This window comes from Bubalus kerabau, chromosome 5, assembly GCF_029407905.1.
Source record: "Bubalus kerabau isolate K-KA32 ecotype Philippines breed swamp buffalo chromosome 5, PCC_UOA_SB_1v2, whole genome shotgun sequence".
Lineage (NCBI taxonomy): Eukaryota > Metazoa > Chordata > Mammalia > Artiodactyla > Bovidae > Bubalus > Bubalus kerabau.
This window is the reverse complement of record NC_073628.1, coordinates 114,265,892-114,280,817: the sequence shown is the minus strand read 5'-3', so window position 1 is coordinate 114,280,817 and position 14,926 is coordinate 114,265,892. Positions and strand designations below refer to the sequence as shown.

The window sequence follows — 14,926 nt, the reverse complement described above, 5'->3', positions numbered from 1 at the left end:
GGCAGCCCACCAGGCTCCCCCTTCCCTGGGATTCTCCAGGCAAGAACACTGGAGTGGGTTGCCATTTCCTTCTCCAATGCAGGAAAGTGAAAAGTGAAAGTGAAGTCGCTCAGTCGTGTCCGACTCTTAGCGACCCCATGGACTGCCGCCTACCAGGCTCCTCTCCCCATGGGATTTTCCAGGCAAGAGTACTGGAGTGGGGTGCCATTGCCTTCTCCACTAGCCTCTGGTTATTGCTCAGTTCTTGGGTTACCGCACCAAGCATATAATACACCTATGAGAGTGTGCATATTTCTGGTCATCTTTGTGGCTCCTGACAGGCAGAAAATAGCCATGAGAATGAAGGTGGAGTTTCAACTACCACAATGCAAAAGGGACTGTCTTGTGTTTACATGTGGGTCTCCTCCTGAAGCGGGCGGGTGCTCTGGTGCCCCGCCTTCTGCAGTCTTGGGTACCAGCATGGCGACGAATGGGAATGGGATTCTCTTTGCCTTGCAGTCCATGGTGGGGTCTGACATCGCTGAGCTGCTGATGCAGGACTGCAAGAAGCTGGAGAAGTACAAGCGGCAGCCGCCTGTCGCCAATCTCATCAACCTGACGGATGAGGACTGGCCAGTGCTGAGCTCGGGGACCCGGGACCTGCTCACCGGGGAGATTCCTCCCAGCGTGGAGACGCCTGCGCAGATCGTGGAGAAATTCACTAAGTTGCTCTACTATGGAAGGAAGAAGGCAAGTGCCGCGCCCACTCCTGCTTAAAATAGTCCGGGCAGCCCTATAGCTCACCCCTCCCCAATGATATGAGTGACATATACTTATTTTATAACAGTAAGTTCAGAAAGGTACAAAGGAAAAAAAAAACCATCTAAAGTCCTACCATTAAAAGATAATACCTGTTAACATTTTGGTATATGTACTTCTAGTATTTTCTATGCATATGTATCAATATTAAAAGTTAAATTACATATACAAGTTTTCTTTTTTTTTCCCTTAAGACTATATGGTGAAACCCTCTCATGGCATTAAACTGTGCCACTAAAAACTAGATTATATTCTATTATATGAATGTATCGTATTTTATGCACAATTCACTGCTGTTGACTGTATAGGCCATGTAACTTTTGCCATTCTCTGTTAACTCAGTGGGTAAAGAATCCACCTGCAATGCAGGAGACCAGGGTTACACCCCTGGGTGGGGAAGATCCTCCGAAGAAGGAAATGGCAACCCACTCTAGTATTCTTGCCTGGAAAATCCCATGGACAGAGGAGCCTGGTGGGCTACAGTCCATGGGGCTGCAAGAGCCAGACACGACTTATCCGCTGAACCACCACCACCGTAATTATACAATTCAAAAATCTTGTTATATAAATCTTTGGATGATCTTTTTATTATTTTTTAAGATAGATTCCTAGAAGTGGAACTACTGGGTTAAAGAATATGTACTTTTAAAAGGCTCTTCACTAAATTAGTTTCCAGGAAGTTTGTTTACAAATGATACCTCCATCAACTATATCTAAAATATACATGTCAATACTGAATACTTTAATTCCACTGATGAAGTGATGTCTTCTGTATTTTTTGATATGTAAGTTAGACTTTGACATTTTTATGTTATTTATTAAATTTTAAATAGAAGTATATTTGACAAATGAAATGGCAAGATGAAGTGTACAATGTGATTTGATACATGGTGTGAAAGGATTCCCCTCACTGAGTTATTAACATATACATCACCTCACACATGTCCTTATTATTTTATACCCTAATTTTGAAGTTGAGCTCACATTTTACAAAAGTCTGAAGTGAAGTGAAGTGAAAGTCACTCAGTTGTGTCCGACTCTTTGCTACCCTCCATGGACTGTAGCTCACCAGCCTCCTCTATCCATGGGATTTCCCAGGCAAGAATACTGGATTGAGTTGCATTTCAGTAAACTTAAATATTTGCATAAATGGTTGAAATCAATTCGAATCAATTAAAAATCAAAAGATAAAAGGGATATAATGGGAGAAATAATGCTGTTCCCTGCTCCCTCCCAGCCACAAGATTTTTCCTCTCTGAAATATATGGAGGTATTTCCTCCATATATAATTATTTCCTCCCTCTTTGCCCTCATAGCATATTACATATCATGTCTTCACCTTCCTTTTGTCATTTAATAAAATCTTATAGGAAACACTCAATATTGGCATTGGTAAATTTTTTTTCCGTAAAGGAACAGATAGTAAATATTTTAGGCTTTGCTCAGGGACAGAGGAGCCTAGTGGGCTGCCGTCTATGGGGTCAAACAGAGTCGGACACGACTGAAGCGACTTAGCAGCAGCAGCAGCAGCTACTTAGTTCTGCTGTTATTGTGTGAAAACAGCCATGGATAATCTGAAAATAAATGGGTGTGGCTGTGTTTCAATAAAATTTTATTTATGGATGTAGAAATTTGAATATATCACTTTCATGTGTAATGAAGCATTATTCTTTTTTTTTGATCTTTTTTCAATTATTTAAAAGTGTAAAAACTTTTCGTAGCTTGTAGGATGTACCAAAACAGCAGTGGGCTGAATTGGGTCTTTGGGCCACATTTTGGTGACTCTTGTTTCTTATTAAATACAAATACCTTCCTCATTATTACTTACAGCTACATGGGTTTATATAGGTGAATTATAATCAATTCAATTGAACTTCTGTAGATTGACACTTAGATCATTTCTAGTCTTTTGCAATTACAAATAATGCTGCAATGAATAACATTGTCATTTTGCCCTGGGGAGAGGATATATGTAAGGAAAGTTTGTAGAAGTGGAAGCTTTGGATCAAAGGGTATGTGGTTTGTAATTTTGATAGATATTTACAAACTGACTTTTTAGAGGTTGTACTGATTACTCTACCAATATAGAGAGTGCCTGCTTCCCCCCACTCTCACCAACCCAGTGTGTTTCTTTTTGATATGTGCCAGTGTGAGAGGTGAAAAAAATATATAGTAGTTATTTGCATTTTTCTTATTATAAATGAAGCTGAATATCCTTTAATCTGTGGATATTTTTGTCACAGATTTTCCACATTTTTCTGTGGAGCTTTGATACCCATATATTGATTTGTAGGAGCTCTTTACTTTTTTAGGATTTTCTGTCTGAAATCACTTTTTTGGAGTGATATATAGAAAGGCTTTTCCTGCTTCAAAATTAATTTATGAAAATAAAGTTGAAATACTTTTGTGACTTCACCTTTACCTTTAAATCTTTAATTGTGTGTGTCTTTGTATGTGATGTTATCTTTTAAATGAGAGATAGACATGATACTCAGTGAAAATGGGATCAACTTGTAGCATATATGTGTGTGTGTATAGTCATTATATATTTAATATATATATATTCACTATATAGTAGGCACTGCTATTTCTTGTCTGGAGAATCCCAGGGATGGGGGAGCCTGGTGGGCTGCCATCTACGGGGTCGCATAGAGTCGGACACGACTGAAGTGACATAGCAGCAGCAGCAGCAGCAGCAGCTATTTCACCAGTGATTCACTTACTCAATAAACATTTATGTAGCAGCCACTTCTAAGTCATCAAACCCAGTAGGGGGATACAGAGATAAATCAGTGATGATCTCTTTCTTAAGAATAAGTAATGACTATAACAACAACAATAATAAAAGAAAATATTTGAAAAATACTTTCTATGTGCCAGATACTCACCCATCAGCTTATATGCATTATCTCATTTATCTTCATAGAAACCCTCTAGTTTAGGTTCTATTCTTATTCTACGTATTTACAAATGAGGAAAGTTAGTAATAAAGCAAGGTTTAGATTTAGGAAGCCTGGTACCTGAGCTTGGGCTTGTAACCACCCACAACATCATCTGTCATACTATGACCCAAAGGTAGCAAGGGTAGATAGAGCCCTGTGGGAGTTCAGGGAGATCTGTGAGGAGCTGGACTCCACAATATTTTTAAAATCTTATATTAACATTTGACTAGGGTCTTAATTCTGGCATTGTGCACGATTGATAGCCTCCATATAAGTTTTCAATTCATCACTTATTCTTAAATTATATTTTGGGGGATGCAGATTTTTGACTAAAGTAGTATTCCCCACCAATCAAAATGGTTGTCTGAGGAGGCCTTACAAAGAGCTTAGAAAAGAAGAGAAGCAAAAGGCAAAGGAGAAAGGGAAAGATACACCCAACTGAATACAGACTTCCAAAGAATAGCAAGAGATAAGAAAGCTTACCAGTCTTTAGTAAATCCTCCTAAAAAATACTACTATGAAATAGTTTAATGTACAAAAATATCTATCTTCTTTTCCCCAAAAATAACATTTTCTTTTTTTTTAAGATTTCACCTGGGTTTCTTTTTTTTAAATTGAAGTATAGTTGATATATAATGTTGTGTTAATTTTTGTTGTACAGCAGAGTGATGCAGTTATACATATAGATACACTTTTTTTATTTTTTAAATATTAAAATTTAAATATTTTAATTTTAAAATATTTTTAAATATTTAAAAATTTAAATATTAAAACAATATTTTTAAAATATTGTTTTCTATTATGTTTTATTACAAGATTTTGAATATAGTTCCTGGTGCTATACAGTAGGGACTTGTTTCAAAAAGAGCAATCTTAATGTCATTTTTACTTCTACTATGAGGCTGAATTTCCTAACTGTGATTGTTTAAACTTATTCTCTCTTCAAATATGATAATGTGGAAGATGTTGGGATAATCAAATACATTTTCATTTGGAGGTGGAAATATGTCATTAGTAATCTCCTGTCCAAAAATCAAATTATTTTGGGGACAGTAAGGAAATTGTGTGGTCAGTTACAAAGTTGTGTCTGATTCTTTTGTGACTCCATGGACTATAGTAGCCCACCAGGCTCCCCTGTCCATGGGATTTTTCCAGGCAAGAATACTAGAGTGGGTTGCCATTTCGTCCTCCAGGGGATCTTCCTGACTCAGGGATCAAACCAGCGTCTCCTGTGTCTCCTGCATTGGCAGGTGGCTTCTTTACTATTCAACCTCACATATAAATTAAACTCTTACTAAATAGTTTTGAAAATTAAATGAAGAGATAAATATATGTATGTGTATGTTTTTAAATTTGCAGCTTTTGACCCATGTCACCAAATTAATGGCATCATTACTTTGACATATGAAGTTGACTAGTTAACTAACAAGCACTTGATATTTAGTAAGTAGTTAGTTATGGTGTTAGGAGGGGTAGAATAATGGCTATGTATACTGGCTTAAACATAATAGCAGCCTTTTTCTCTTCATGTGATAGTACTGGGCAGGTGAACAGAAGATGGGGCAGCCCTCCTCCGTAAGTAACCCAAGGGCTCAGCTGTATGAGGCTCTACCATCTTCAACATAGAGTTTCTAAGGCTCCTGGGTATCACTGCATTCCAGCCAGATGGGGAAAAGGCCATGGAGGACCGAGCATGGGGAGTTCTATGGGCCAGACCCAGAGGCTGCATGCATTGCTTCCATTCCCATCTGATAACCTAGAACTCAGTCACACCTCAGTGCCAGGGAGGTGGGAAATACAGTCCAGCTCTTGGCCCAGGAAGGAGAGCATGGATTTGGGTGAGGAACTAGGTGTCTCTGCCACAGTTGTTAATAAACAGTTCCTCTACTATGCCCTGTGAACACCATCTTACAACTCATCTTTAGAGACGCAGTCCTTGGTGTGAAATGCCTCTCATTCTTGGTGCTTAGGCTCATGAAAGTATCATGTGACATTTTCTCAAGAGATAAAGGTAACCATGTTTGTGGGGAGCTAATGAAATCATGTAATAGGGTTCTGATAACATGAAGGTTAGAGAAATGGACAATGGAGAGAGAAATACCTGCCAGCTGAAGCTGGTTCCCTACTCTTTCTTTCTCAGATTCACATGGGAGGCTCTGCGAGTCTTCCTGGAAGCCTGGCCTCTACCTGCTCAGGGGGCAGCGGCGCCCAAGCAGAGTTGCTGGTTGTGTTAGAGGAAGGTGAGCAGAGGTACTGAAGGTGATGTCTGTGTTCTCAGGAAGCCTTGGAGTGGGCCATGAAGAACCATTTGTGGGGCCATGCTTTGTTCCTCTCCAGCAAGATGGACCCAAGGACCCACAGCTGGGTCATGAGTGGGTGAGTCGGGGACTTGCTCAGGGAGAGCCCAATGGAGTGGAGAGACCTCCCCTCCAAATGTGGGGATGAGGGTAGGGAGAAATACAAGACGCACTGAAGAGCCCCACCCTCCAATCGTCTTTCCAATTCTAAGTCGGGTGTAGTATTTCTCTTCTCCAGATCCTTATAACCTAGGCATGGATACATTCTTTTTAGCTGCTGAGTTGAACAAAACATTTTACTGACATTTTCTCAGGGTCAGAGCATTCAGAGATTAAACAGGATTCTGCATTGCAGTAGCCTTCTCTCATTGGAAGAGAGAAGTTCCTAGAACTCCAGAGAGTTCCATCAGTGAGGGGGTGGATCACTTAAGGATGACTGACAGAGCCTTAGGACTGAGAGGTAGTAACTCACTGCTTAGTCCTGCAGCGGGGTGTGGGTGCTGGGAAGTAGGGAGGGATACAGAGAAGCAGGACTGTGAGCTGTGGTAGAAAGGAGTTTATCGGGCTGGAGATTAGATACGGAAGACTTCATCTAATGGGAGATGTCAAGACTGAAGGGATGCCCTCGGTCATAGTTTGCACTGGCATACCAGGACCTGGGTGCCAGGGGGCACTGGGAAGAAGGCTCAAACCAGAATGGGATAGGAATGGAGGCGTGAATACCTAGCCAGGAGTTTAGAACAGGGGCGATGAAACAGTTAAGGAGACTCAGGATCAAATGGAGGTGGTGGGTGTAGCGGGTGCTGGGGTCATCCCTTCAGGCTGCAGTTAGCATCCGCGGGTGGTTGGGGACAGATGTGTGGCAGGATTGGGGTGGGGTGGGGTGGGGGGCCTCCCATAAGGAGCAGGCTGGGGTCAGTCAGTGAGAAGGATGTTAACTCAAAATTTATCTTCTCGTGTTGATTAAAGCCTTGAAGCTACCTTCTCAGCTCATTGTTCTTTAGTCGCTCAGTCATGTCTGACTCCTCTGTCCATGGCATTTCTCAGGCAAGAATACTGGAGTGGGTTGCCATTTCTTTCTCCAGGGGGTCTTCTGACACAGGGATTGAACCTGAGTCTCTTGCATTTGGCAGGCAGATTCTTTGCTGCTGAGCCACCAGGGAAACCTTATCTTTTATTTAAGCAAAGTGAAGTTGCTCAGTCATGTCTGACTCTTTGTGACCCCATGGACCGTAACCTACCAGGCTCCTCCATCCATGGGATTTTTCAGGCAAGAGTACTGGAGTGGGTTGCCATTTCCTTCTCCAGGGGATCTTCCCAACCCAGGGATTGAACCTGGGTCTCCTGCACTGCAGGTAGGCTCTTTACCATCTGAGCCACCAGGGAAGCCATCTTATATTTAAATTGGCCGTAAATCCTGCTGGGCAGAGTTGGATAAGAAGATGGACACCCCCACTTTAAGTTGGGTCTGTGGGGCTCACATCTATCCCACTGCCTGGGAGTCTGTTCTTCACCATGGTCCCTGCTGAGTCTCTTTATTACTCTGACCCTCAGTCTTCCCAGTAAATGGTGACCACCATGTTCTTCATTATGTTCAGGGGCCAGAATAGTGAGGAGCACTGAACTTCTATGAGGAGAAGCACTCCCAGCTCTGGAGGAAGGATGCTTTTAAAGACAGCATTCTGAGGGATAAATTTCCTTTAGGTTTTGGAAGCGAGCATCCCACAACCCTGAGCTGTAGTGTACATCTCTGCTACGGATTTCCGCCTTGGGCCGTTGATGTTTGATGGGGCCCAGTGAATCGTGAAATCTCTCTCTCACTGAGTATGCTTAAATCTCAAATCAGCCATAGAGCTTATTATATCCTTGTTAAGCAGATCCCACGGCTTGTCATCAGCAGGATCATTTCTGGTCCCGGCTCTACGCCTCTTCAGTTACTGAAAATGACTATTTAGTACTTGTGAGCAAAGGCACGAGAGACCCGGGTTAGCAAGAAGCCCCCAAAACCAGCACTGAGAACTGTAGGCCAGGCCTGGAGGAGGACTGCCTCGGGACAGTGGGTCTTGAGGGTGGCTGGGGAGGAGGGGTCTGGAAAGAAGAGGTTCAGGTTTACCGTTGGGCTCTCAGGGTTCATTGACTTATGCGTGGCTCATCTCCGTGATGGATGAAGGTCTATAAAAATGGTTTGCTCAAGAGTTAGGGTGTCAGTGCTGAAGTGCAGAAGGTCTCCCCGGGTGGTAAGGTCTGTTTGGGGTGTGTGGTGGGAGGGGTGTCCTAAAGTGGGATGGAGCTGAGCCATAACCGAAAAGCGGAGAGAAACTCAAGTTTCAACAGAAGCCACTGCAAGGCAATGGGTTAAAGGTGCTCTTGATTGGGTCCCCACTGATGGTCGGTCCCCTCTCTCTGCAGCTTCACCAGCACACTGGCGCTCAACGATCCACTGCAGACTCTCTTCCAGCTCATGTCGGGGAGGATCCCACAGGCAGCCACGGTACCCTTTGTAACAGGAGCCCGGCATCCTAAGGGTTTAGTGTGTGGGGACTGCTCAGGGACGAAGTGATGGCTTTAGAGATGACAAATAAAATAACTGTCCCTTAATCACCTCCCATGTGCCTGGCCCTGTGCTAAGTACTGTGATGGATATTATTTCATTTAATGTGTGGAGGTAGGAATTATTATCCCTGTTTTGCAGTCATGAAAACTGAGATGCAAAAGTGTAAAATGACCCAAGATCACAGAGCTAGGGGCAGAGGAGTCAAGATCGGTACAGGTCTGTCTGATTCCGAAGATCTTGCTCTTTCCACAAATCCACAGCTACCTGCTGAGTGAAGAATAGTGAGTGAAGCTGAGGCTGCTCTCCCTGCTTACCACCACCAGGCTTCCTTTCTTCCCCACCACTGCACGGGACCCTTCAAAGAGGGACACTTTAGATTCTACAGGTCGTCAGCGTGAGATGTGGTTCAAGAGAACCCTGAGGCCACCTTGATAGTTTTCCCATTGTAAGAGACTTGATCTTTTTGTCCCAAGGTATTCCTTCCTTATTCTCGAAGTCCAATAATTTTAGTAAGATATATCTTGTTGACCATCTGTGTCGGTTTTTGGGGGAATAGAGCACGCTCTTTTAATATGTGCATCCATCTCTTACAGTTCAGGAAAAATTTCTTGAATTATATCCTTCAGTATTTGTTTTGTTCTCTTATATTGGTTTTCTTTTCAGGAACTCCCTCTATATGTAAAATATAATAGTATATATATATATATATACACACACACATATATATATATATATATGATTCTTTCTTTTCTTCTTTTTTGCTGTGTCCCTCGTGTGTGTCTCTTACTATGTTTTCATCAGTGACTCTTGCTTGCTATGCTCTTTGAAATTTTGTCATTAAAAAATATATATATATTTGTTTATTCGACTATTTCTGGTCTTAGTTGTGGTGCTTGCGTTCTTTGTTGTGGGAATGTGGGCTTCTCTCTGGTTATGGTGTGCGGGCTCCAGAGCACGTAGGCTCAGCAATTGTGGTGTCTAGGCTTATTTGCCCCATGGCATGTGGGATCTTGATTCTCTGACCAGGTATAGAACCCACATTCCCTGCATTGGAAGGTAGATTCTTAACCACTGGACCACCAGGGAAGTCCCCTCCATTTTTGTCTTTATTTCTTTGATTTTCCTGTCCCTTCTCTCCTGAGCTTTGCAGGTCACATTTGCCTCCTCCTGTTCTCCACCATCTCTTTCCTCTGCTCCTATAACTTAGCTTTAGGCCTTTGCTTCATAAAAGAAATTGTTTCATTATTTTACTTACATTCATGATGAAATATTTGGTGACCATTCTTTGTTTTGTGGTATCATTTTTTTTTTGGTGAATATTCTCTCTACCTTCTTCCCTCCTTTTATCTTGATGGTATATTTGTACAAATTCTGTATTTGTTCCTTCACAGGCTTCAAGCCTTCCTTGTACCAGTTATTTACATGAGGTTTGAGCTGGGGAGATGCCAGGGCCATGTTCCAGGCCAGCTGGCATTTCCACACAACCTAGTATTTTCTGTGAGCATCTTTGCTTCTCCCCAGCCAGTGGAGATGGCTGTGGGATCCCCTCTCTCTGCCTCCCGAACCCACCTCTGCTCAATCTCTTTTGGAAGCCTTTTCTTGTATTTAGAGGCTTGGGTTTTTGCTGACATTTAGTTTTAATGAAAACACACTCACATTTTTGCTTTTTTGTCCTTCTTATTGCTTGTGGACAATTTCAAGAAAAGAAAAGAGAAATACTGACTTTCATGCCCCTTTGTCAAACGAACTGGCTATATTAGAACATGGGATGCACCTCACAGTTCTGCCGAATGCCTGTGCTCTGCAGTGAAATCCTACCATGTCACAAAACGCTAAATGCAGGGAGTGATGTAATCAGCATATGGTCCACTGGGTCTCAGTGCACTGGTAGAGTTTGCTAAATGATCCCTGCTTTGGGGTGAGAAAACCAAGGAGCCAGAAGTGATATGACAGTGTGGTATTTGACACCCGTGTTGGAGAGTTTCCTAGCATCATAGCAGCCAGTAGAAGGCTAGACTTTGGTCCTTAGAATAAGAGGTGTAGTGGACGAAGCATGGAGTCTGGAAAACAGAGATGTGGGCTTCTGTCACAGACTTAACCTAGGCTCTGCTCCTCAGAGTCTAGCTGTGTGAAATGGGTCTTGTTACTTAGTCTCAGAGTCTCAGCTTTTCATCTTTGTGGGCATTTTGATGCCTAACAGAGCTATTGTAAAAATTAAAGGAGAGAGAATATCTGAACGTATTAATGACCATACTTGGCCCATTGAAGTTAGTTAATAAGTGTTCTTTCTCTCTCCCCACCTCCATAGACCTGCTTTACAGTGATTTCTGCTCCCCCTGCACCCCCCAAATCACCTGGGGAGGAGACAGAAGAATTGCTTCTAAGTTTTTGTTCTTTTAGCAAGAGCTTTTCTGTTGCTGGTTCCCTTAGTTCCAGCCAGAAAGAGCCTGGCTCACACGTTAAAATGGGGATAATAATAGTACTTAATGCATGTGATTGTTCATAGGAGAAATGCTTAGCACAGGCTGCGGCCCAGGGTCAGAGTGCAATAAGTGAGAACTGCTATTATTTTTGTGATTTATTATCATCATTCCTCTCATTCACACTGCTTTGCCCAGATAAACAAAGAGTATCTATAAAATGGAGCTGGAGAAAGCATCTTTTGTTCTGTGGGATAATTACAAATACAATAGCAAATAATTGTGAATTGTTTTGACCTCAGATCTTAGCTATTACTGTCAATCTCCTGTTCTGTCCATTCTGTGTAACAAATTGGAGGACAGACTGGTCTGCAAATCACCTCCTTTCCTCTGCTGTGCTTCCGTGTGTGCGCGTATTTACACCTACATGTAATTTATAAAGTGCATACCGAGTGCAATTTTATTTTATTGTCAACAGTAATCCCGTCAGGTAGACATTATGATCTCGATTTAAGAAATGAAGAAACAAAGCTTCAAAGGCATTGGGAAACTTGCTCCAGAGGCAGGGCCCCTGTTGAATCCAGAGCCTGTGACATTGTTTTGCTATTTCCTCTGCCCTGAAATTCCCCGTCATTCAGGAGAAGGACGGCCCATCCGTTCCCCTGGGGCTTCCACCCGCGTCCACTTCTCTGACTGCCCTCTACCGCCCCCTCGTGGAGCTCTGCTGCCCCTGCATCGTCACTAGCGACGGTGCTGGCTGGGCGCCTTGGCCTGTTTCTCACTCCTCAAGAGGCGATAGGAATTAGATTTCACAGAGTTGTGCGAAGATTAAAGAAGGTCATGTGTAGAAGAGGACTCGGTAAAAACAGACATTAGCCATTTGGTCAAATATTAAGGAGCTCAGCGTTCCCCTGTTTTCTTACAGGTTAATATGGAGTCCTCTCATGAACCAAGGGTTTGTGATCCTCCTTCTTCCATGGAAATATCAATATTTTTTTAAAAAAATTTTGTCCCCAGCTATTGAGATTAGGGGCATCAGGATGAAATTTGAAAATTAGTGACTAGTAGTGTGATTTTATTTTTATCTACCTCCCAATATTGGAGAAGGAAATGGGAACCCACTCCAGTATTCTTGCCAGGAGAATCCCATGGACAGAGGAGCCTGGCAAGCTACAGTCCATGGGGTTGCAAGAGTCAGACATGACTTAGCGACTAAACCACCAAGGACCACCTCCCAATATTCCTGTGTATGTGTGTATGTAGTGTGTCTGCCTACCCATCCTTCTAAGAATTTTGCTTTTTTAAAAAAAGAAAACTCAGAATCAATGAGTGGCCGCACTTCAGGCAGCCAAATAGGCATTCCTGGCAAATCAGAAAATAGACAACAGCCTTCCTTAACCTATGCTCTGGCCGGGACTGTATTACTCAGCCAATGTTGCATTTTTCTGCTGCTTTTCAGTGCTGTGGGGACAAGCAGTGGGGAGACTGGAGGCCACACTTGGCAGTGATTCTGTCGAATCAGGGTGGGGACCCGGAGCTGTGCCAGCGCACGATTGTCGCCATGGGGGACACCCTGGGTAAGCAGAGACCAGCTCCGTCCCCTCCTCGCCTCTGTCTCCAGGCCAGCTTTAAACACCCCGTGCTTAGACTTAGGTTCCGTGTAGGGCCCGAGTCTATGCCTCAGGCATTCCTTTGACCCAGGAGCCTCAGTGTTTTGGGGACAGAAAATCCAGGGAGAGGAGTGTCCTTGTCTTTCCGTTTCCCAGATTTCTGCTGCGAGCAAGTGCAGGCCAGGCCCCTGAGACTCCGGGGTCCCACCGCTGCAGGAGGCTGCCCTGAGTGGTTGCTTCCTGTGCCCGGGTCAGAGTCCCCAGCGGATGGAGTTAACACCTGGAGCATCTCCCTTACTGTTGTCAGTCCCCCAGTGACCCAGCTCAACCAGATAGGAAATTCTATTTTTGCCTGAGCTCCCCTGGGTAACTGTAGCCTTTATTTCTATCATCTCTTTGTGAATGTGGCCTTTTAAACACTTAGGGGCTGTTGGATGTTGCAGATCAGTGGTTCTCAGATTGGGTCAAGGGACAGAATATTTAGAAAATCATTGCTTTGTGGCACTTCGTGAAGTACTGCTCTGCTAAACTTAAAATAGCTACAGGTAAAGTTGTGCCCAGTCAAATGACAAGTTATTCAGCACCTGAGTAGAAAGAACTAACTTTTGTTGAACCTTCTTGGGTGCCAAGCTAATTACTTTGCCTACTTGAATTAACTCAGTGTTGAACTAATGAAAAAGGTATGGGAGAACACTTAAAAACTGGGAACAATTTGGTAATGAATGTGATTTTTATGAGCACTGGGAAAAGTCTTCTATTCTTTGATTTTTGCAGGGGGAGGCATTAATGCCCCAAGAAGCCTAGTTTAAAAACCGCTGCTTCCAACGGTCTGTTTCTCTGCTCAGGTGTAGGCATTTCTTACCTATTTCTCCCCTTCCAGAAGGACTAAAATGCTTAGAAAAGTCCTCATCAAAAGTCCATTAGGGGGAATGTGAAATAGTGCCTTCTTCTAGCTGGAGAAGTGAAATGTAATGTCGGAGGGCAAAAATGGGGTGGGAGAGGGAGTGGGGTTTGGGGTCTGTGGCTCGTGTCATGGAGAGCTTGTTCTTTTATTCCCGTGAAGCTGTCTGCTCCGACCTCAGAGCCGCTCTCAAGCCCTCTCCCCTCCCACCCGGATGGTGGGTCCCTCCCTTGGTGGGCGTGTTCCCTGACCCAGGCCTGTTCTCCGCCTACAGCTGGGAAGGGGCTGGTGGAGGCTGCTCACTTCTGCTACCTCATGGCCCACGTGCCCTTCGGCTACTACACCGTGAAGACAGACTACTTGGCCTTGCTGGGCAGTAGCCACAGGTATGCCAGTCTTCTGGGGGACAGAGAGTGGGGGGGACGTCTTCCGGGGGATTGGGTTAGCCCTAGCTGGGTTTCATGGCTTCCTTTTTCCATGGTCTCTTGTGAATTTTCAGCTGCTGCTGATGGTTTTTCAGCACAGGTAGGCTCTGGGCTGAGAGATGCCAGGAAGAGTGCAGCATCACACCGCCAGGGGTCCTCAGGCCCAGACCTTGCTCCCGGAAGCTGCGAGCTGGGGCCCGTGGGTTGTATTGTGCCTCTCTGGCCACTCGGTGGCGCCCTGGCTCCATGACCAGAGACTGACTCTTGGAAAATGCTAATACGAGCGCTGTGGCTTGAGGCTCTGCGTTAGGCAGCCGTGGACCTATTCTCAGAACCGGCCTTGGGCAAAATCTGCAAGTGGAAGAAGTTTGTGTTTCGCCCCCACAGCTTACACTGACTTGACATACAAGCTACTCAAAAGTCAGGCCTGTCACATATTCCCTGCTGGCCATAACATTAGACTTCTCACAAAGAAGGACCTTGATAAGCCCCTAGACAGTGAATAAATGGATGAAAAGACCAGGTTGCTCCCTAGCCACCCTCCACATTCTGAATCTTTCTCTTTCTCTGAGTGATAGTTAAGATTTCCTAAGCTCTTACATTGTACTAGCTGTTTTATTTGCACCATTTCCTTTAATCATTACACATGTACCCTGTGAAGAAAGTGTATTTTTAAGCTTCACTTTATAGAGGAGGGAAACTGAGGCACAGAGGGGTGGAGTAACAGGTCTAAGATTGTACAGCTAAAGTGCAGTCAGGTTGGACTTGGAATCCAGACTGTCAGGCTTTTCTTTGTAGAAATGCATCGTCTCACGACCTGTCTGTCAAGGTCACGGTCTCTGATAGCACATAGTTAATTTGTCAAAGAAGCCTGTCTGGGCCAGATGTGACAAATAAGCGAAATGGGTTATGCAGCGTCCCCAACCCTTTTGGCACCAGGGACTGGTTTCGTGGAAGACAATTTTTTCCACAGATTTGG

The 14,926-nt window shown here is 43.8% G+C and overlaps 1 protein-coding gene across 1 annotated transcript in view; it reads left to right on the top strand.

The window, feature by feature from the left end:
* Nucleotides 1-14,926, top strand: part of SEC16B (SEC16 homolog B, endoplasmic reticulum export factor) — a 43,121-nt gene that overhangs the window by 11,920 nt on the left and 16,275 nt on the right. The window contains exons 9-13 of the mRNA XM_055582751.1: nt 499-729; nt 6,019-6,116; nt 8,447-8,528; nt 12,471-12,588; nt 13,797-13,908. Of these exons, the coding sequence (XP_055438726.1) occupies nt 499-729; nt 6,019-6,116; nt 8,447-8,528; nt 12,471-12,588; nt 13,797-13,908 (641 nt within the window). The remainder of the gene's footprint in view (nt 1-498; nt 730-6,018; nt 6,117-8,446; nt 8,529-12,470; nt 12,589-13,796; nt 13,909-14,926) is intronic.